The following is a 23552-nucleotide window of genomic DNA, read 5'->3' on the forward strand; positions in this document are numbered from 1 at the left end:
TTTATATCTGTGATCCATTCTGAGTTAATTTTGTGAAAATGTTAAGATCTGTGTCTAGCTTCTTTTTTCCCCCCATATATGGATGCCTAGTTGTTCTAGTATCATTTGTTGAAGATTTTCCTTTCTCTACTGGATTGTCCTTTCTCCTTTGTCAGTTTAAATCGTCTTTTCTCCTCTGTCAAAGTTTAGTTATTCTTGTGAGTCTAGTTCTGGACTCTATTCTGTTCTATTCATCTGTTTATTCTTTCACCAATACCAGTGTTTTGATTATTGTAGCTTTATAATATGTCTTGAAGTTAAGGGGTATCTTTCCTCTGACTTTGTTCTTCTTCAACACTGTGTTGGCTCTTCTGGTCTATTGCCTTACCATATTGTTAAAAACCAAAATTCAGCTGAGTAAAAGTTAAAGATCTTAATGGCTCGGAGTGCCTGCGTGGCTCAGTCGGTTGAGCATCTGACTTTGGCTCAGGTCATGATATCACCGCTTGTGAGTTCAAGCCCTGCGTCAGGCTCTGTGCTAATAGCTCAGAGCCTGGAGCCTGCTTTGGATTCTGGGTCCCGCTGTCTCTGTGCCCCTCCCTCGCTCATGCTCTGTCTCTCTCTCTCTCTCTCTCAAGAATAAATTTTTTTTTTAATTTTTTTTAACGTTTATTTATTTTTGAGACAGAGAGAGACAGAGCATGAACGGGGGAGGGGCAGAGAGAGAGGGAGACACAGAATCGGAAGCAGGCTCCAGGCTCTGAGCCATCAGCCCAGAGCCCGACGCGGGGCTCGAACTCACAGACCTCGAGATCGTGACCTAAGCTGAAGTCGGACGCTTAACCGACTGCGCCACCCAGGCGCCCCAAGAATAAATTTAAAAAAACATTAAAAAAAATCTCAATGGCTCTATTCAACAATTTGTGAATCAGGCAGCATTCCATCTAGCAGATGGAAAGGCACACCAAAGGGCTGTACAAAATAGAAAGACTTACATAGGCAAAAGAGGGCAAGGCAAGGAAGTTACTAGTAAAGAACAGATTATTTTTCACCTTCCTTTAGAGAATGGCAGGGTTCTGTCTGGCAGAAACTCAGGCAACACTCAGGAGTGCTGATCAGGTAATTCCAGACTGACTAGTTTAATATCCCATTTCTGGGATAAGTTGAAGCAAATTAAGTTAAGTATTAAGCTTCAGTTTGGTGATGTGGGCTTAGCACAAGTGACTCAATTTTGAGCATGGTGTCTCTTTTTAAACTATGTATAAACAATATAAATTTAAATATTACTTAAATTTTTTAAATATTTATTTATTTTTGAGAAAGAGAGAGAGAGACAGAGAACACGCATGCGTGAGTGGCAGAGGGGCAGAGAGAGAGGGAGACATAGAATCCAAAGCAGGCTTCAGTCTCTGAGCTGTCAGCACAGAGCCTAACATGGGGCTCGAACTCACGAACCACGAGATAATGACCTGAGCTGAAATTGGAGGCTCAGCTGACTGAGCCACCCAAGTATCCCAACAATATAAACTTTAGAATCAGTTTGTTGGTATCCAAAATGGATTTTGACTGGGATTGTACCGAATCTATAGATCAAGTTGGGAAGAACTGACATTTTGACAATATTGAGTCTTCCTATTCATGAATATACAATATTTCTCCACTTATATAGATCTTCCAGGATTTCTTTACTGAATTTTGCTTTTTTCACTTGAGAGTTTATCTTGGAGATCACTTAAAATTTTTTTTTTAAATATTTATTTATTTAAGTAATCTGTTCACCCAGCATGGGGCTTGAAGTCATGACCCTGAGATGAAGAGTTGCATGCTCTTTCCCCTGAGCCACTCGGGGGCCCCTCCTGGAGATCACTTTATTTTTGTTTAATTTTTATAAAAATTTTTTTTAAATATTCATTTTGAGAGAGAGCGAGTGAGCAAGCATATGAGCAGGGGGAAGGGCAGAGAGAGGAGAGAGAATCCCAAGCAGTGGCTCAGGGGTTGATTCCATGAGTTGTGAGATCATGACCTAAGCTGAAATATATAGTCGGATGCTTAACTGACTGAGCCACCCAGGCACCCCAGAATCACTTTATATTATCACATACCTTATCTTTTTAAACAGGTGAATAATATTTTGTTGTGTATTATACAAAATTTTACATAGCCTTTCTTCTGTTGATGGATGTTTAGGTTGTTTCCATTTTTTTTTTCCTACCACAAATAGTGCTTATTATTTATCTTTTATCATTTATCTTTGTGTTCAAGGGTGGGCAGATCTTTGGATAAATTCCTAGGAATAAAGTTGGTCAAAAGTATGTACATTTTTTTTTCTTTTTTGAGAAGGGGAGAGAGAGAGAGAATGAGCAGGAGTTGGGGGGGGGGTGCGGGTAGAAGGAGAATGAGAATCTCAAGTAGACTCCATGCCCAGTGCAGAGCTCAATGCAGGGCTTGATCTCACAACCATGCAATCAACACCTGAGCCAAAATTGAGAGTGAGTTGCTTAACCAGCTGAGCCACCCAGGTGCCCCAAAAGTATGTACATTTTTTATTTTGATAATTTTGCCAATTTTCCCTTCAAATAAGTATAGTTTACACTCCCAAAACAGTACATGGGAGTATTCATTTTCCATAGCTTCACCAATACAGCAGTTACTGAATCTTATAATTTTTATCAATTGGGTTAGAGAAAGATATATCTTACTGTAGCGTTTTTTTAAAATTTTTATTATTTTTTTTTTTTTAGTTTTGAGACAGAGAGAGAGAGACAGAGCATGAGTGGAGGAGGGGCAGAGCAAGAGAGGGAGACACAGAATCCAAAGCAGGCTCCAGGCTCTGAGCTGTCAGCACAGAGCCCGATGCAGGGCTCGAACTCACAGACCACGAGATCATGACCTGAGCTGAAGTAGGACACTTAGCCAACTGAGCCACCCAAGTACCTCCTCACTGTAGTGTTTACATTTCTTCTGAGTGTGAGATAGGGCTGCTTTTTATCTGTTTAAAAGTCTTAGTAATATAAACTATCTTTTAAAAACTGATTATGTCGGGGGCGCCTGGGTGGCTCAGTTGGTTAAATGTCCAACTCTTGATCTTAGCTCAGGTCATGACAGTTTGTGGGATGGAGCCCCTAGTCCCTGCTTGGGATTCTCTCTCTGTCTCTGCCCCATTCCCCTGCTTGCACTCACTTGCTCAAAATAAATAAGTAAACTTAAAAGAAAAACTGATTAATTGGGAAAATGTTGGAATTATGAATGACTCACAACACCTTAAGATAAGTAAATGTAAATGGTAAAATATTTAAGATTTTTTATATTCCTTAAAAAACAAGATGATTTTGGTATTCAATTATTCTAATTAATAAACCATTTATCATAATGTCCTTATATAAGTATTTGAAACAATTTTAGAATTATAGTTACTTTTCATCTGGACTACTACATGGCTTCTCATGTGATTTAAATATAAGCTATTTAATATTATTAATAAAATGTGATAATGTTTATATATATCCTAAAGTTGGGTTATGATTCTAAGGTGAAAATTTATAAGTGATACCACTTAACTATTCTTTTTTCTTTGGCTGCAACTTTATTTAAAAATTTTTTTAGAAAAGGTATGTATTTCTCCATGAAAAAGCAATTTATTCTTGTTGTTTCAGACCTGTAGATATCTGGGCTTTAGGTTGTATGATCATTGAGATGGCCACTGGAAATCCCTATCTTCCTAGCAGCTCTGATTTGGATTTACTTCATAAAATTGTTTTAAAAGTAGGTAGGTACTACTGAAATATACTGTTAAATGCCAGAAATAGATATTGCCAGATCACATCTGCTTGATATTCACATTCAGTTTTTTCTTTATAAGAACAGGGAAGCATATTGTTTTGGTAGATGGCAGCAAGTGGATGCCTTGGGCTGATAAAGAAAGTAGAAAATTCTCTGTTTTTGTAAATAATATTTTCTTTGCTAGGATGTAAGTAGCTAAGACATTTGCTAATGATTGATAGTAAGAAAAATAGTACAGTAGGAAACTTCAAATTGTCTGAAAGTTGTTCTAAAGTTTTGGCTTCTATAAATATTTGCATCTCTGAAAGAGGACTTTTAAATAATAGAGTTGATTTAGATGTCTTTTTTTTTTTTTTAACGTTTATTTATTTTTGAGACAGAGAGAGACAGAGCATGAACAGGGGAGGTGCAGAGAGAGAGGGAGACACAGAATCCGAAACAGGCTCCAGGCTCTGAGCTGTCAGCACAGAGCCTGACGCGGGGCTCGAACTCATGGACCGTGAGGTCATGACCTGAGCTGAAGTCGGACGCTTAACCGACCAAGCCACCCAGGTGCCCCAATTTAGATAGATGTCTTTTAAAGTAGTTGGAGATAGAAAGTTACTGAGAATTTTTTTTTTTTTTTTTTTTTTTTTAGCCACAATAAATAACCAGGTACCTAAATAACTTATTCAAAAATACATTTGCTGAGGGGTGCCTGGGTGGCTCAGTTGGTTAAGCATCCGACTTCAGCTCAGGTCATGATCTCACAATTTGTGAGTTCGAGCCCTGTGGTGAGCTCTGTGCCTGATGGCTCAGAACTTGGAGCCTGCTTCAGATTCTGTGTCTTTCTCTCTCTCTGTCCTTCCCCTGCTCGCACTCTGTCTCTGCCTCTCTCTCAAAAATAAATAAACATTAAATTAAAAAAAGAATTAAAAATACACTTGATGAGAGCTGAATTATGATGATCTGCCTTGACTATCCAAACATTTTGATGGTTAGCCTTGCTCATGGAGTTTCAATGATTTGTTTTTTTATATATTTCTGAATGAGGAGTTCGAGGAGCCCCTTTTGTGGTAGAGAGGCTATACATAAACATGTAATTACAGATCATGAAGAAGATACTGTGAGCAACCATAAAAATCATGAAATCTGGATAAATATTAATTAAAGATTTAGTTCAGAGTCTTAGAGCATCATACTTTTTTGGGTCATCTTTAAAGTTCTCGTTATTAGATTAATGTTAGAAAAAAACCCTAGAGATGATAGGATTACTTTTGTCCTTTTACAGATAAGGAAACTGAAGCATAGAAAGGAAAGAGATTTGCCCAAGGTCACAGCCCTAGTTATAGCAAAACTGGCGCTAGAATTTAGCTTTCTCCACTGCTGTTTATAGTTCTTTCCATTCTACTACTACTCCATAGCCTTGTTTCTTCTTTGCAATATTGCTATTTCTAAACAATTTAGATATTTTAGCTGTTTTGAGTAAGGCTTTGCTGACGAACACTTGTTAGTTAAGCTATTTAGATGCCCATATGGAAATATGTAAAAGTTTGCGCTTTTCTTGATAGCATCATATATTATGTCTTATAATTTGGGAAATGAAAACGAACCTGGTGGTTTTAAATTTTCTACTGCTTACCTGCTATCAACAGATTACTGGGGAAACTTATGAACTTTTATGCTGTATTCAGATAGTGCCTTCTTCAACCTTAAAAAATTAACATAATTGTTATTCTCCCTTTTTAGTAATTTAATGCAAGTCACATAGCAATTTATTTTGATTTTAGATTAATTTCCTTGTTTTCTTATATTCATATTTTTTTTTCTTTCCAGGCAATTTGACACCTCATTTACAGAATATCTTTTCCAAGAGTCCCATTTTTGCTGGGGTGGTCCTTCCTCAAGTTCAACACCCCAAAAATGCAAGAAAAAAATACCCAAAGCTAAATGGATTGTTGGCAGATATAGTTCATGTAGGTTAAGAATTAAGGACATATTTTGGGGAAATTTGCATAAATTATAATACAGTTTTAGGATATTACTTTAATGAAATTCCAAAAGGATTCGTAATGTTAACTGTTAACAGTTATTATATTCCTCTGTCTTTATGTCTTTAGTCCAGAGAAATTAAAATTCATAGACTATAAAACTGAAAGCTCCCTAGGATAATCCTGTCCATTATTTTTAGTTTATCCCAATTTTAATGATAATTAGGGATAAACTGGAAAAATTCAAAGGACTTGCAGTGTTTATCACCACCTTTTAACAGCCAGTCTACCCAAGTTAGGGATCTGTTCCTTGTACACTGGTATTGTAAGATATCTACAAGGCATTGGCAGCTGCAGTTTTAATTTTATAAATTCACCCTGAATTTGAAGAAAACAAAAACATTATACTGTATAGCACTTTCTAATTATTTTAAAATTTAAATTTTATTTTAAACTCGGTAATAAATATGCCAATATACTCAGTACAAAATTCAAAAAGTTAGAGAATTTACTGTGGAAAGTTAAATCTGCTTCTGTTTATTTTTTCTATCCAGCCAATTTCCTTTCCCAGGTCAAGTGAGGTATCTTATTTCTGATGTATAGCCCTTTAAAAAAAGTGGTTACCTAAATTTCAAAGCAAATATGGTGTAGTGTTTATCAGAAGGGGCTCTGGAATCACATAGACTAAAACTCAGCTGTGTCACTAATTAGCTCTGTAACCTTGGGAAAGTCACTTAATCTCTGTGCCCCAGTTTACTGGGCTATAAAACAGCTTTAACAGTCTTCATTTTCTGGGGCTGGAGAATTAAATGAGGTAATGGTGAAAATGTTCTGAGCACAGGGCCTTTGATAAACTATCAACAAATGTTAATATTAATTGTTGCTTTTGCTATTTAGGTAAACTTACTAACCGTATGATATGTAACATCTAAAGACTATTCTTAAAGGAAAAAATGATTTCATTGGTATCTGGAGAGAACTAGAATTTCATAAGAATCAGATTTATTTACTACATTTTGAATTGAATTTATTTTATATATCATAGTTTTAATTCTACAAAGAATACATAATGATTATAGAAAAAGTAGAAAATACATGATAAACAAAAAGAAGTTAAGGTTTTCCCAAAATCTGGAAAAATTACTGTTGATATTTTGATTTATATACTTCTAGGCTTTTGTCAACCAAATACGTGCATAGAAATTTATGCTTTTTAAAAGATGTCATACTTCACACAGTGTTGTGTGACCTGTTTGTTATGTAACCATCTCAGTAAATATGGAACTATATCATAATTTTCAATGGTTACATGGTATTCCACTGTATGACTATAATATAGTTTGTTTAACTGATCCTACAATTTTGAACATTTGTTTTCAGGTTTTCTCTGTCACTATTGGTAAAGATGCTTTAGTGAATGTCTTTTATTGAATTAATTAATTAATTAATTTTGAAATATTTATTATTTTGAGAGCAAGAAAGTATGAGCAGGGGAGAGGCAGAGAGAGGGAGAGAGAGAAACCCAAGCGGGCTTCCCACTATCAGCACAGAGCCCAGTGTGGGGCTGGATTCCCCTGAAACCATGAGATCATAATTTGAGCCAAAATCAACAGTCAGATGCTCACGTGACTAAGCCACCCAGGCAGCCTAGTGAACATCTTTTAAATATGTCTTTTTGAACTTATTTTATTTTATTTATTTATTTATTTATTTAAAAAAAAATTTTTTTTAACATTTATTTATTTTTGCGACAGAGAGAGACAGAGCATGAACGGGGGAGGGTCAGAGAGAGGGAGACAAAGAATCTGAAACAGGCTCCAGGCTCTGAGCTGTCAGCACAGAGCCCGACGCGGGGCTCGAACCCATGGACTGTGAGATCATGACCTGAGCCGAAGTCGGCTGCTTAACCAACTGAGCCACCCAGGCGCCCCGTGAACTTATTTTATTATTTTTTTAGGATAAATTCCTAGAATTATGATTAGCGGGCCACAGGGTTTACACTTTTTCAGAATTAAAAAAAAAAGATTTTTTTTAATGTTTATTTTTGAGGGAGAGACTCAGTCAGAGACAGAGCATGAGTGGGGAGGGGGGTACAGAGAGAGAAGGAGATACAGAATCCAAAGCAGGCTCCAGGCTCTGAGCTGTCAGCACAGAGCCTGATGTAGGGCTCTAAACCACGAAACATGAGATCATGACCCGAGCTGAGATCGGCTGCTTAACCGACTGAGCCACCCAAGCGCCCCATTTTTCAGAAGTTTTGATATATTGTTCTATATTTTCCCCCAGAAAGGTTTTACTGATTTATACTCAAGTACTCCCAAGCAGCATTGGGTATAAATTCCCACTCTCAATCTAACATTGGATATTACAGTTTTTAAAATATTTGCCTATTTTTTATTGTTTAAAAAATGTTTATTATTATTTTAAGAGAGAGAGACCATGAGCAGGGGAGGGGCAAAGAGAGAATCTTAAGCAGGTTCCATACCCAGTGCGGAGCCTGACATGGGGATCAATCCCACAACCCTGGGATCATGACCTGAGCCAAAATCAAGACTCTGATGCTCGACTGACTGAGGCACCCACATGCTCCTATTTGCCTATTTTTCAAAAGTAACGCCTATACTCAATGTGGCGCTCAAACTCATAACCTCAAGATCAGGGGTCACATACTCCACTGACTGAGCCAGCCAGGCATTACAAAATATTTGCCGATTTAATAAGTTTAAAATAGCATCTTTTTTTTAGTTGCAGTTATATGATTACAGGAAAGGTTGAATATTTTACCTATATTATTAATATAATACAATATAAATTGGTCATAATAATGAAAAATTATTAGTATATAATATATAATATAAATCTATAGAAATAATATAAACAATATTTAAGAATGATTAAACTATTTGTCAATTAGACCATCTTTTTTCATATAGATTTGTGAAGTAATAAGCATATTAGTCTTTATCATATATGTTGTAAATATTTTTCTTCAACTTGAATAATGCAGTGACTTGGTTTGCCACATTTATCATAGACAAAATACTTATACATGCTTGGGTCTATTTCTATTTCATTGATTTCTTTCTTTAATCTAGCGTAAGTACCAGTTTAATTGATTATTGTAACTTTATTTTTGTTTTTAATTACTCCTTCCCACTTTTATTTTATTTTATTTTATTTTAGGTTTTATTTTTAAGTAATCTCTATACTCAACATATGACTTTAGCTCCTGAGATCAAGAGTAACATGCTCCACTGACTGAGCCAGTCAGGTGCCCCGACTATTGCAACTTTAAAATACATCTTAATATTTGGGCAAAGCATGTATCATTTCCTAGATTTAAATTTTGTAAGCAAGTTTATTGTGACATAATTTATATACAGTAAACTACACATACTTAAAATTTGCAATTTGATGAGTTTTGATAGGTGTATACACCTATGAAACCACCACCACAATCAAGATATCTAACATTTCCATCACCCTACAAAATGTCCTTTTGTCCTTTTACAATCTATCTTTCCCATCATTTCAGTTCCCAGACAACCTCTGAGTTGCTTTCTGTCACTGTAGATTAGTTCACATTTTCTAGAATATATATACATGGAATTACATAGTATGTACTCTTCAACTCAGCATTATGGTTTAGAGATTCATTCATGGCTTTGTGTGTATCAGTAGTTGATTCCTTTTTATTGCTGAGTACTAGTCCATTGTATGGATCTGTAACAATTATTAATCTATTCCCTTGTTTTGGGTTGTTTCCTATTTTTGGCTGTTACAAATAAAATTGCTATGAACATTCATGTATATGTCTTTGTGTAGATGTATAGTTTTATTCTCTTGAGTAAATATCTAAGACTGAAATGGTGGGTGGGTTTAAGGTATGTGTATGTTTGATTTTTAATGAAACTGCCAGTCTGTTTCTCAAAGTATCATATTTTACATTTTCCAAACTAGGGCATAGATTTAAATTTTCTGGTTATATTATTCAGAGAAGGACTAATTTAGTCTACCTCTAATAGGCTATGACTTGGGCAGACTTTTTAACATTTTTCTTAATAAATTTTATTGACAGATTACTGTTACACTCTAAAATAAGTATATATTTTTAACTAGTTGCAGTTTTAAGGGTATGGGTATTCCCGCATCATAAAGTGGATAATGAATTCAGTTTTGCTTTGTGACTCAATATATTTTTATTACAGTAAAAAATGCACAATATGAGATCTACCCTCTTACCAAATTTCAAAATGTATAGTATAGTTATACATTAGCTATATTCTTATTGTTGTATAGCAGATCTTTACAACTTTTTTTTGTGAATCACTTTAAACATACATATTTGGACATAAATGAAAAGGTAATATTATATTCAATTACCTTGGTTTTTCTGGATTTTAATTACACTTTTATTTATTAGATCTTAGACAAATTGATTTCTCTGGGCCTCAGTCTCTTTATCTGTGCAATGGGAGTAATAATATATACCTTGTAGGGTTGTTGCTGGGATCAAATAATAGGAAAAAGCTAGGTGGAGTGTTGTGTGGCACACAGTAAACATCAATAAAAGTTACCAATTATTATTATTCTTTGCCTTTTTTAAAAGGAAGAATGAAAATTATGATGCAAATGAATTTTATTCAAATTCTACCATTAATATTAATATTAATAAATTAATGTTAATTTATATTAATCAATTATTATATATAATTAATTATAAATATTATATATAAATAATTATATAATAATATATATTAATTAATTATTATATTATTATAGTAAATATAATATAATATAATATTAAATAATAAATATATTATTTATTGATTATAAATATTATATATTAATAATTATATATAATAATATATATTAATTAATAGTTAATTAATATTAATAAAATATCTTCTATTTACAACCATGTAAAGATTTATGTTCGACTTATTTTTAAATGATTAATTTTTAAAAAATATTTATTTATATTTGAGAGAGAGACACACAGAGAGAGAGACAGAGTATGAGCAGGGGAGGGGCAGTGAGAGAGGGAGACACGGAATTTGAAGTAGGCTCCAGGCTCTGAGCTGTCAGCACAGAGCCCAATGAGGAACTCAAGCCCATGAGCCGTAAGATCATGACCTGAGCGAAGCTGGATGCTTAACCCACTGAGCTACCCAGGCTCCTTTCAATTTATTTTTAAAACTCTTACTTCTATCACCTGTTTTTGTTTTGTGGGTTTTTTTTTTTAAATCTCTATTCAGTTGAAATATTCTCAAAATAGGGTAAGAGAAAAGAGCTGTTCTTATAATGGATTATTGAAAGATTTGAGTGCTTGAAGGTTTGTGAAGTTGTATTATAGGAAGAGCACTGGATTAGGATTCAGACAATGAGTTAAAATCCTCATATGGTAAATCACTAATTATGCTTCTAGTACTGTAAAAGGGAAATAATAATCCATGAACTTTTCACCTTATGGTGCTGATAAGAGGATCAAAAAGAACAAATTAATTTCTGCTAATTGCAGCTGAAACAAACCGACTTCTGTTTTGGCTAGAATCATAGGATGTTTAACCTGTAATAATGCTTTACAAGTACAAATTTCTTAGGGAAATAAATGGTCAGAACTCACTGTCAGAAATTTCTAAGGTCTAATTCCATCTTCTTAAGAATCTTTTTAGCTCTGGGTAATTAGTTAACTTCTACATAGGTCAATTTAATTTTTACCTTATAGAGCCCTGTTAGAAACTTATTAATGTTAGAATCTTTTTTTTTCATTTTCTAGGCTTGTTTACAAATTGATCCTGCTGAGAGGACATCGTCAACTGATCTTTTGCATCATGAGTATTTTACTAGAGATGGATTTATAGAAAAGTAAGCATGTTGAGTGATTATGGACTTTATAGTGTTTTATATTAGGAAGTTTTAGTAGCATGAGAATTGCTGCATAGGTTAATGTTACACACAGAGAAAATTCAATTTAACAAAAACTTTACTGAGTTCCTCGCTATTGACTAGGTGTATGGTAGGTTCACAGGTGTTATGATGAAAATTGTAATAAAAATAATTGTAGTTAACATTCATTACAGTTACTATTTCCTAGGCAGTATGCTAAGCTCTTTACACACATTTTCAATGGCAATCATAGGCCAGAAGATAGTAAATAAACAATCAGTACTGTTTAACTTTATTCCCATTTGGACCTCTGACTCAGAATAGTCTGGTTTTTCCTCTTCTGACAGCTTCTCTGATCTATATGTTATAGTTGGCATTTATTTCCCGAATGATTTTTTTCCCTCTGCTTTATTTATTCTCTATTGCAGTCCCTGTTGTCATATTGTCCCTACCAAAATGGAAATTTCTGGAACGTAGGGACCATGCCTCTAGTCCTTCTGTGTCCAACATTGTATATGAAACATATAATGACAGTGTATATTTATAAATCAGCTGTATTTCTTTAAAAGAAAACCCACCGTTTTCTATTTGGGCTTTGAAAGAAGAATTTTTTCTTTAATTGCAGAGTCATTCAGTTGGTCTTTGGATGTGAGGTCAGAAAATATGGACATCATTTGAAAATGTGATGAATTTAAGATTAGGCATGGAAAGTTCCAGGAACTGCCATGGAAGATACACTATAATAGAAAAAGGCAAAGAAGAGAGAATCCTTTAGAGTACTTAGAACTTTAAGCATTTTAAGAATTTTAATATAAAATAAAAAATGTAAAGAAGGTATATTGAAAATCCATTGATGAAAAAAGTGCCAGTTATTGAATTAAAAAGTTGCTTTATATCACTTCTCCATAGACCAAGTTGATTTCTCCTGGATACTTAGATACTAGGATTTTAGCATGATGGGGTGAAAGTTCTTGAATTCCAATGATCAAATTCTCAGAAAATGTTTGGAGAAGACCTTTTCCTTTGATAAGTGACCTCTCCCTTTCACAGAGCCTTCTGCAATGCAAAGGAGTTTTGGCAGAAGTATGACATTTTCTTATTCAGCCAAATGAATCACACTGTTTATTTTCTTCGTCTCTTCACACTCCCCTTTACTAGACATGTGCCCTGCACAGCCCTGTCAAGACTGGGTTGAACTAGGGAAGAATTTACTCATGGAATGGTATTTTAAAGTTTCCACAAACTAAGGGACACCTGGCTGGCTCAGTTGGTGGAGGATGTGACTTTTGAACTTGGGGGGTGAGTTCAAGACCCAATTGTGTGTAGAGCCACTTAAAAAAATAAATAAAATAAAATTTCTCCAAAGTGATAATAATAGCTGCTTCAGGGAGGGGAACTGTGCAACTCAGGGGCAGGGTAGGAAGGAGACTTTTCAATACAGCCTTTTACGTTCTGAGCCATGTGAATGGTTTTCTATTAAAAAATAAGTAACATAAAAAAATCAAACTAAAACCAAAATCATCTCCCTTTAATATTGATGTATTCTGTTACATTTTGTACTAAAAATATTTCTCTAGACTAAGATTTCAGAAACTAATTAGTTCATCTTTTTAAAATTTTTTTTTTAAATAAAAAAATTTAACGTTTATTTATTTTTGAGACAGAGAGAGACAGAGCATGAACGGGGGAGGGTCAGAGAGAGGGAGACACAGAATCCGAAGCAGGCTCCAGGCTCTGAGCTGTCAGCACAGAGCCTGACGCGGGGCTCAAACTCACGGACCGCGAGATCGTGACCTGAGCCCCGAAGTCAGCCGCTCAACCGACTGAGCCACCCAGGCGCCCCTAATTAGTTCATCTTTTAAGTACTGTTACTTTGAAGAAACACAAAAAGGACAAAATGGTTTGGGTTTTCCTTGGAAAGAATAATACATTTATGAAAATTAAAAAAATAATTTTATTGAGTAAAGTTTTCTAAAATTTTATATAGTAAATTCCCATGCCAAAATTTTTGGAAGATTTATCTTTACCAGGAAGCAATTTGTATTAAATAAATATTGTACCATCTCTTGGCACACGTGCATTTTTAATAACTTATTTATGCTGTAGTTAGCACGTAAATTAATTGATTAACTGGTACATTAAAGATAAAATACTTTATATAAATAAAAGATTATTGGTTGATAATTGCTTGTTTTATCAGATTTATACCAGAACTGAGAGCTAAATTACTACAAGAAGCAAAAGTCAATTCATACATAAAGCCAAAAGAGAATTCTAAAGAAAATGAACTTAGGAAAGATGAAAGGAAAACAACTTCTACCAATACAATGTTAAGTACTCCAATTTTGGGAAAGGTAAAGACTATTCTCTTTCTGGCCAATATAACTGTATTATAAGTAGCACTCTAATGATAAAAATAACTGTTCTTCTGACTGAGATTTTGGATGTTTGGATATTTCCTATTCCAGGAAATGGAAAAAGAGAAAAGGCCCAAGGAGATCAAAGTCAGAGTTATTAAAGTCAAAGGAGGAAAAGGAGATATCTTAGAATCAAAAAAGACAGAGTGTGAAGGTGGACATTGTCAACAGGATGCAATTGAAAATGTTCATACTATATCTCAAGACACAAAATCTGTAATCAGTGAACTACCAAACCCTGTCAATCGCGGCACTAACTCTAATGGAATGAAAAATGATCCACATGCTGGAGGTAGTATGATGATGCCACCTATCAATCTAACTAGCAGTAATTTGGTGGCTTCAAATCCCGTGTCAAATCTTTCCCACTCCAAGGTGAGTTGTGACAAAAAAAGACAGAAGGAAATGAACCTAAGTGATACAACATTCCTATATAAAGGTGTTTCAAGGAATCAAGTTCATAGTGTCTGTATATAAACTGAATTTGAGGATATATTGAAATTATAATAATAGGACATTACTGAATGTTTCTTAAGAATGCCATAGAAGAAATTAACTTTTCTTACCTATATAGATGTCTAATTTTCCACTTATGCCTTTGGGAAAAACCTCACTTTTAAAAACAAGAGCCTCAGGATAATTTCTTCCCATTTGAAGAAGAAAAAGTTGATATGACCTAGGTTCTGGGACTGATGTGCCTTGGTATAACAAAGTAAGCATTTTTTTCTGTATCATAGCAGATTTTCTAAATGGAGGAGAATAGTTGAAAATAATCGTTTATAGTCAAATAGCCTTTGAAGATCAAGTATTTGGGGAGGAAAACAACATATTGGGCCAGTTGTAGATTTAGGTACTGATACAGATTGAAAGACTGGTACCATGAGTCTGGTTAATCAAGGGCAGTGTGATGTATATAGCAAGGGTCTATTTAGTAAGGCATCAGGGATAGTTTTAAATTTAGGGAGAGGCGCCTGGGTGGCTCAGTTGATTGGGTGTCCAACTCTTGATTTCGGCTCAGGTCATGATCTCAGTGTCATGGGATGGAGCCCTGCACCAATCTCCACACTGAGTGTGGAGCCTGCTTAGGATTCTCTGTCTATCTGTCTGTCTGTCTGTCTCTCTCCCCCTCTGTCCTCTCCCATGCTCCTGTTCTTTCTTTCTCTCTAAAATAAAATAATAAAAAAAAAATCTTTAAACTTAGGGACACTACCATGAACCTGGGTTAGGAAGGAGACTACATTCAGCATCCCAAGCCCATACTAGCATTTGAGCTGTAAGTTGTAAAGCTCAATGGCTGCAGCAGTGGGCCAGTGGACGTTTCTGTGTCAGTCCAAAGGTACAACAGTCTACAGACAGCAAGAGCCCATTTGTTCTTGAGAGGACCCCAAAACCCTAGTTGCAATAACCATGGTTGTAAGCCAGCCTTGGAAACCAAGCTCAGAAATTCAGAAACCAGTAGTTAAGAGATCCAGATTTAGAACAAATACAAGAAACCAAGTAGGCCAGCTGGAGTGAGCCCACAACATGGTTGTTACCACTGATGTTAGCCATGAGCAAGTTGTTCTCTGCTCTGTTTTCACCTACTTCTATCAATTGGCATTTACACAATGTGATTGCATTTTGGCACTCAGTGTTCAAACTGTAGACTGCCATGATATCACTTCATTACTGAAGCTAAAACAGAAGTGCTTATGGGGAGTTCTAATAACTTTGCCTTCATTTTTAAATAATAGGTTGACTGAAAGAGTGAAAAAGAGACATACTTCTTCACAATCTATTGTACAGTTTATGTCTAATAGCAGGCAAGAGGATGTAGGTCCCACTCAAGTAAGGCAAGAACCTAGTCATTAAAACATGGCCTCTTTTAAACTTTATCCTTGACTCCCTCCCCATTCAATCCTTTTTTCTATCTTTAGGGCTCCAACATTTTAAAAAATGTGCTTTTAGCTTTTTTTTTTTTCCCTCCTGAGATGAAAATAGGCCATCATTTCCTTAGTGCTTTCAGTTTTCGTTAATTTCTTATAATTTGATTTCTGTATGTGTGTGACTTGCACAAAAAAAGTTAAGATTTTCACCCTTAAAAGTCACAAGACTTGGGGTGCCTGGCTAGCTCAGTCAGAAGAGCATGTGACTCTTGATCCTCTGGTTCATAGGTTTGAGCCCTACGTAGTGTGTAGAGATTAGTTAAAAAAAAAATAGAATCTTAAAAAAAAAAGGCACAAGACTTTTTGGTCTTTTACTGCCCCCAAAGTGTTTTTAATATCTTATTTATAGATTAAAGGCAATTACCAAATAGACACATCAAACTTTTCACTAGAAAAATATAATCAGTGGGGCACCTGGGTGGGTCAGTAGGTTCGGCATCCAGCCTCAGCTCAGGTCATGATCTTGCGGTTCACGAGTTTGAGCCCCACATCAGGCTCTGTGTTGGCAGCTCAGAGCCTGGAGCCTGCTTCAGATTCTGTGTCTCCCTCTCTCTCTGCCCCTCCCCTGCTCACACACTCTCTCTCTCGCAAAAATAAATAAACATTAAAAAAAATTATTTTAAAGAAAAATGCAATCAGTGTAGTTCATTGCCTTACTGCTTTACATAGGGAAGTAGCTTATTAAAAATTGAAGCATAATGTTATTTATAATAATAAAAAATGAAAACAACACAAATCTATCTAAGAGCAAGCAAGTCATTAAGCACATTAATATATATTTACACAGTGGCATACTACATATTACATTGTGGTAGAGTGTTCATTAACTTAGCAGATTTTTTGTCATCTGTTGCCAAATGAGTGAAAATAGGTAACACATTTCTAGAGTTCTGGGTTCTCAGGTTTTCAATATGTCCAGAGTGCATCATTTTGTAAATGGAAAATAAATTGTTAATAAAATGAACTGAAGCAGTTTGTCAAAGTCAGAGTACAATGAGCAGGATTATAAATTAAAAGTTAAGATTATGCTTCTCATCAACACTAGTATTCTCAGATTATCCAATATATCTTTAAAAGTTTGCTTCATGAAACTTTTATTGGAATTCGATCTGTTTATGTGTTTAATGGTATTCTATTCTACTTCTTAATTATTAAATAACCTTGCAAATGTAGACCTTTTATGACTATCCTATTACCTTCCAAATGGCTGGCAATTTTAGGCTTATGATTCAAAAAATAGTTACACATCTTTTTTTAAATTAACTCTTACTTATTTGTTTGTTTAGAGCCAAATGGAGAAGGGTATATTTAATGAGCGAACAGGTCAAAATGACCAAATAGCAAATGGAAACAAAAGAAAGCTGAATTTTTCCAGATCTGACAGGAAGGAATTCCATTTCCCAGAACTGCCTTTCACGATACAGCCCAAGGAGATGAAAGGAATGGAAGGTACATATCTGTTGCACAGCCTTACAAATTTCCAGATGTTATCTTATACAAGACCTTTTTTTTGTAAGATAGCTTACATTTATAATATAATTTAGATAGAAAATAGATTGCTTTGAAAAATATTTTCAGCTGATGAGAATTTCTTTTCTCATAGTCAAAGAAGAGGTAAGTCTTAAAGGAGATACTTTTAAAGAAGGATTAAGAAAACTTTAAAAGACAAATTTTTCAGTAGCTCAGTATTGTTGAAATGTTCGTACAGTATTTGAGGAAAGTGATTTTGGTTCCGTATATGACCTGGAGTAAATCAGTTTCCTTTGTTTCTCCATGATTTTTGCCCATACAATAGTAGGAATGATATATGTGCTTCTGACATCCGAAGATACAGTAGATTAAGATTTGTAACATGTATTGAGCTCTTAAAATGAAACACTTTTTTTTTTTTTTTTAGAGTAAATGTTTTGTTTCTTTGAAGAACAGTGACACCTTGTGAAAAGTTATTATAATAGCAAGAATATAGTACTTGAATGTAATTCAAGAGGAATTATCTGATCCACTTAATATGCAGAATTTAAAAAATAAATGTCTTCTTTTAATACCTGTAAGGCTATCTGTAAAGTGGTAAAACAAATCATTTATGATTGGCATGTTTTACCACTATAGCTGATGATTTATTAAGTTCCATTTTAATATATTGAGGAACTGACTCTAGTGGATATCACAATTTCTATTTGAAACTCTTAAAAAGGAAAGTAAAATTTCAAGGTAGGAATAACAAGTTGTCACTGTTGTATATATTTTTGCAAAAGTTAAACTGATAAAAGTGCTGAAAAGGGAATCAAAGAAAACAGATTCAACTAAAATACCAACTTTACATAATAAGGATCAAAAAAACCTTTTTTGTTTATAATTTTAGTAAGGAGTGCTGTTTGGAACCCTTGACTTGGTGTGTAAATTTAGTTATTACTAAAAGTTACATAAACATTCAAAATTCTGTAATCTTTGAACCTGAGAAACAGATTTATATTCTCTGAAAGTAACATATTAATAAAAGTTTTTAGAAGTTATTTTTTGGGGTAATTAATACTAACCCTCATTTGAACGTTGAGTGATTAGAATATACGGTACCCAGGGAAAATATTATGTATGCTGAGTGTATTATGTAATGCTGAGCCCCTTTCTTCCTGTTTTCTCTTCAGTTTATTCTGCCATCTTTGCTTTCCACCAATAGTTCTATTTTTACAAAGATTTGTTCTCAGCTAGCTATCAGATAATATTGTTGAAATATCCCAACCCCTATCTCCCAGAGAGAGTCTTGAATTTATTTGGAAATCTTCAAGATCCTCAGTATCCAAATGTATACTCTCTAAAGGTATTCTTTTAGAATGGGTATGAATTAAATCATAGAAATGGCCTTCTATGCTACACATTTGTAAGGTGAGCAACTTCATTAAATCAGTTTCTCATGTTATAAATAAAATTGATTATATTTTTAAATTCATGATGAAATTAGCACATACTTATTAAGGAAATTTGAAGAAATTAGCAAAATAGAGACACTTCGAAACCATGTAAGAAGGTGTTTTCACCAAGTCTGTTCAATCGCTACATCATTTGGATTAAAGAGTTATCAAATACTGTTAGATATATCTTCAAAGTGATGCTTAGGCCTTATTTTTAGCTTAGAACTTGTTAAGAACTCCACAATCCACTTTGCAGAAAAGAGATGTTTTCTAGATAGAACAAGAAAGTCATTAATGGTCACTTTTTAGTTCACCGTAGAAAGTAGTGAGGTGGCCTTAAAGTTTTAAACTTGGGTGACTTACTGATGTCGCAGCTTGTTGAGTAGCACACCCTTTGCACATTCTTCAAATGACTGACTAAATTAGTTCCCTGAGTTTGTGTATTAGGCTCCTGGTAACGTGCTGCATGTATTTATCCCACTGTCCCATGAGAGCCTCTGGAACTAAAATTATATTCCAATGCAGGAAGAAAGGAACTCTTAATTCTTTCATTTAAAGATTTCATTTAAATAAATAGGAAGGGGGGCGCCTGGGTGGCTCAGTCGGTTAAGCATCCGTCTTCGGCTCAGGTCACGATCTCGCGGTCCGTGAGTTCAAGCCCCGCATCGGGCTCTGTGCTGACAGCTCAGAGCCTGGAGCCTGTTTCAGATTCTGTGTCTCCCTCTCTCTCTGACCCTCCCCCGTTCATGCTCTGTCTCTCTCTGTCTCAAAAATAAATAAACGTTAAAAAAAAAATTAAAAAAAAAATAGGAAGGGAAAATCCCTTCTTGCTCCTGTGGTGTAGAACGCTTAAAAGTTGACCTTCTCAAGAGTGACCTTGAAACAGTTATAGTTATTAGAGAAGTAATCAGTGATGGTTGTCGTTTATTTGTGCTGCCCATTCACAATATGTGCCCATTCATAATATGTTAATGTCAGAATTAAGAAACTAAACTTTGAATTGGTAGTTTATTATTTTAGGGCACAATAGAGTATGACATGGTTTTAAAAATGCAAGATAGGATATAGCAACTTTCTTGTTCTGTTCCTGGCTGTGCCACTGACTTGTTTTTGAATTATCTAGTCAGATCCATGTGCTTCCCAGTTGTACATTCAACCCCTTCAGGCATCTTAAATGTATGCTGAACTAGTGTACATATTGACACACACATATATCTATATATATATATCTATATATATATATATCAACATACATATATTGAATAGACAACATAATCTAAGAGAAACTCTAAATTACTGCTGATGAGTTAGGCAAGAGAGAAAAGAATCCATACAAAAGCCACCTTCAGTTCTGTTTCATGATGATCATGAGGAATACTTTGCTAAAGAGTGTCCCGTATAAAACAAACCCCAGGTGCAAAGTATAAGTACTTATCTGTGGCTATATTTCCTTAGCCAAAGACTCACCATTTCCTCAATTAAGGTCCTGTTTCTATTTACTTTTTAGAATACAGGAAATGCACAAACTGAAAGGAAGAAGAACCTACCAGGTGTAGAGTAGAAAATGCAGCAGCTGAAAATTCAGGAAATCCCAGAATCATTGTATGGTTAAAAAAAAAAAAATCCTTTTTATTAATATTACACGCACAACGAATGCTGACTAGAGAATCCTACAGATACACCATAAATCCTGTGTAGTTATGTGTATATTCACTGAAATTTTTAAAAATTTATTAGTCTTTAAATTATTCATGTTTTCTTAATTTAAACACTAAGTTATAGAAATTGCCCAACTGGTACATTCTAATAAAACTGCAACTTACATTAAGTCAGATAATTTTATTTGATGTTGTGTTGTCTTAGTCATGTATAATCAATGGTCATTCTTAGCTTTGGTTCAGAACTTTATAATTATAGAAGGAAAAGTTTCTAATTGTGTATTAAAACGAGATCCCAATGTCTAATAGCACCAAACATTTCTGAGCAAACAATTACACTTGATAAGCGTGAAATAAGATTTGGTTCCACACTAAATATTCTGGAACAGCATTTAAACATATCATGAAGGTCATTTAAGAGGATTGAAATTGAGGACAGCACTGAAGCAAATCTTTTGGCTTGACCTGCATGTTTATCATTTAGTAGTTTATATAAAACATATTATTACATATAATTTAACGCTAATACAGTCAAGGTTTTGGCAGCATGTAATTAAGTTCTTATTTCTGGTCTTACTGGCTTGGTTTCTGATTTTAGGGTGGAGATGGCCATTTTAAGGGGAAGAATTGGAAGAGGAACAGGTTTTTTCTGGTAGTGTTCTTTCTTTTAAATCTTAAAAATACAAATTGGCAAGTCTCCTCTTATTTTATGTACAATAGAAATGTAACATGAGCTATTAAGACAGCCATGCATCTTGCATTAGCATCATCCAACTTTGTTTCGTTAGCAAACCATTCAGTGTTTTGTATTCTTCTAAGAATTCTGTTAGTTTAGAATTATGAAGTTCCCTCTCCGCCTGCTTCTTTACTTGCCATGGTTACTGAGTTACGTAACACATCCTGTCATACAACACATACTATACATACTCTGATATTTGCTCTTTGCTAATCACATAACCTGAAGTCTCTTTTATCTCCTAGAATGCTCAGGCTTCCTGAAGTGAGTTCTTAATGAAATATCTGACCCATTGTTTTAAAAGCTCTTCTTACCCTTACATGATTAAAAGTATGTTCTTGGGGCACCTGGGTGACTCAGTCAGTTAAGCGTCCAATTTAGGCTCAGGTCATGATTTCACGGCTCATGAGTTCCAGCTCCACGTCAGTCTCTGTGCTAACAGCTCAGAGCCTGGAGCCTGCTTCGGATTCTGTCTCCCTCTCTCTCTACCCCTCCTCCGCTCATGCTCTGTCTCTGTCTCTCAAAAATAAATAAACATTAAAAATTTTTTTTAAAAAGTATGTTCTTAGCTGTAAAAGCATTTAAAATATTTATAAAATATCTGAAGATTGTATGATATTCAAGTGTTATTTAAATTGTTTTATTCTTTTTTGTTTTGTTTTCACTTAAATTCCACTTAGTTAATAATCCTTTTATTCTTTTGAATGACTCCCAGCACTCTTCCAGTTTCCTTGTTCCATCTGATAGTGCCTTTTATTTGGTACAGACTTTTTCTATTCCATAAGTATGTACAACCTGGAAGAGGTACACCACTAAAATTCTTGATTGTCCTGTTCTTAAAACAACAACAACAATAATAAAGTGGCATTATCTGGTATTTTACCAGGGCTTTACCTGATTTGGTACTTATTAAATAGACATGAGAAACAAAGGAAAACGTAATTTCTTTATTACAGTATTGTAATACTTTTTATCTTATTTTAATTATCTTTAAGTTTTTATTTTATTTTTAAGAGAGAGACAGAGAGAACGAGTGGGTGAGAGGCAAAGGGAGAGACAGAGAAAGAGAATCTCAAGCAGGTTCCATGAGCCGGCAGGGTTCGGACTCACGAACCATGGGATCATGACCTGAGCTGAAACCAAAAGTTGGACACTTGACTGACTGAGCCAACCAGGTGCCCCTCTTTTTATCTTAAGTTTGATTGGAATTAATACCCGAGATTATTATACATAATTTACTTTTCTAATAGAATTCCTGTTACTTTTAGCAACTCATCTCCTCCAGGGAAATTAAGAGTTGTTCCCTGTAGTAGGTTCAACAGTCTGCCTCTTACCTGTTGCAGTTGGGTATTTGTTGATCCTACATCAATATCAAAGGATTCAACTTGTACAAAAAATGTCTACTTGGATTTTAATTGGGATTGTGTTAAATCTATATATCAGTTAGAGGAAAATTGATATCTTAATAATATTGAGTCTTTCTTTAAAAAAAATTTTTTTTTAAGTTTATTTATTTTTGAGACAGAGAGAGACAGAGCATGAACGGGGGAGGGTCAGAGAGAGAGGGAGACACAGAATCGGAAGCAGGCTGCAGGCTCTGAGCCATCAGCCCAGAGCCCGACGCGGGGCTCAAACTCACGGACCGCAAGATCGTGACCTGAGCCGAAGTCCGACGCTTAACCAACTGAGCCACCCAGGCACCCCAATATTAAGTCTTTCAATACATGAGGATAAACTCTCCATTTATTTAGATCTTCTTCAATTTCTGTCTGTAATATTTTATACCAGTATTACACGTCATTCATTAAATTTGTTTCTATGTATTTTGTTTTTTTGATGCATTATAAATAGTATTGTTTTTAAATATCATTTTCCAGTTGGTTTTGCTAATATACAGAAGTACAGTTTGTTTTTCTATCTTGATCTTGTATTCGGAGACTTTGCTAAATTCACTTAATTTATTCTAGTAGGTTTCCTAATTTCATTTGTTCCTTCTTTTCTTCCTTCTTTTTTTATATTCCTTAGGATTTCCCAGATAGGCAATCATAACATCTACAGATAAAGATAGTCTTACTTCTTCCTTTCCAATGTTTATGCCTTTTGTTATTTTTTCTTGCCTTATTGCACTGACTAGAACATGTGACAATGTTGAACAGAAGTAGTGAGAGTGAATGGACATCCTTGCTTTTTTTCCTGTACTGGAGGGAAAACATTCAGCTTTTTCCCATTATGATGTTAGTTACAGGTTTTATGTACATGACTTTTATTACACTGAGGAAGGTTTCTTCC

At 34.7% G+C, this 23552-nt stretch overlaps 1 protein-coding gene across 6 annotated transcripts in view; it reads left to right on the forward strand.

Annotated features, from left to right (window-relative positions):
- Nucleotides 1-23552, forward strand: part of CDKL3 (cyclin dependent kinase like 3) — a 99171-nt gene that overhangs the window by 23376 nt on the left and 52243 nt on the right. For 4 of the 6 annotated variants that reach the window (XM_053907481.1, XM_053907479.1, XM_053907478.1 and 1 more), the window contains 6 exons: nucleotides 3633-3745; nucleotides 5575-5714; nucleotides 11509-11597; nucleotides 13819-13972; nucleotides 14087-14410; nucleotides 17247-17409. In XM_053907481.1, the coding sequence (XP_053763456.1) occupies nucleotides 3633-3745; nucleotides 5575-5714; nucleotides 11509-11597; nucleotides 13819-13972; nucleotides 14087-14410; nucleotides 17247-17409 (983 nt within the window). Of the gene's footprint in view, nucleotides 1-3632; nucleotides 3746-5574; nucleotides 5715-11508; nucleotides 11598-13818; nucleotides 13973-14086; nucleotides 14411-17246; nucleotides 17410-21125; nucleotides 21737-23552 lie in introns of those variants that run through there. The other 2 variants (XM_053907482.1, XM_053907483.1) reach the window with 2 other exon arrangements.

Source organism: Panthera pardus, unplaced genomic scaffold (assembly GCF_024362965.1).
Source record: "Panthera pardus isolate Hobbes unplaced genomic scaffold, ASM2436296v1 HiC_scaffold_2, whole genome shotgun sequence".
In the NCBI taxonomy this organism is placed as follows: Eukaryota; Metazoa; Chordata; class Mammalia; order Carnivora; family Felidae; genus Panthera; species Panthera pardus.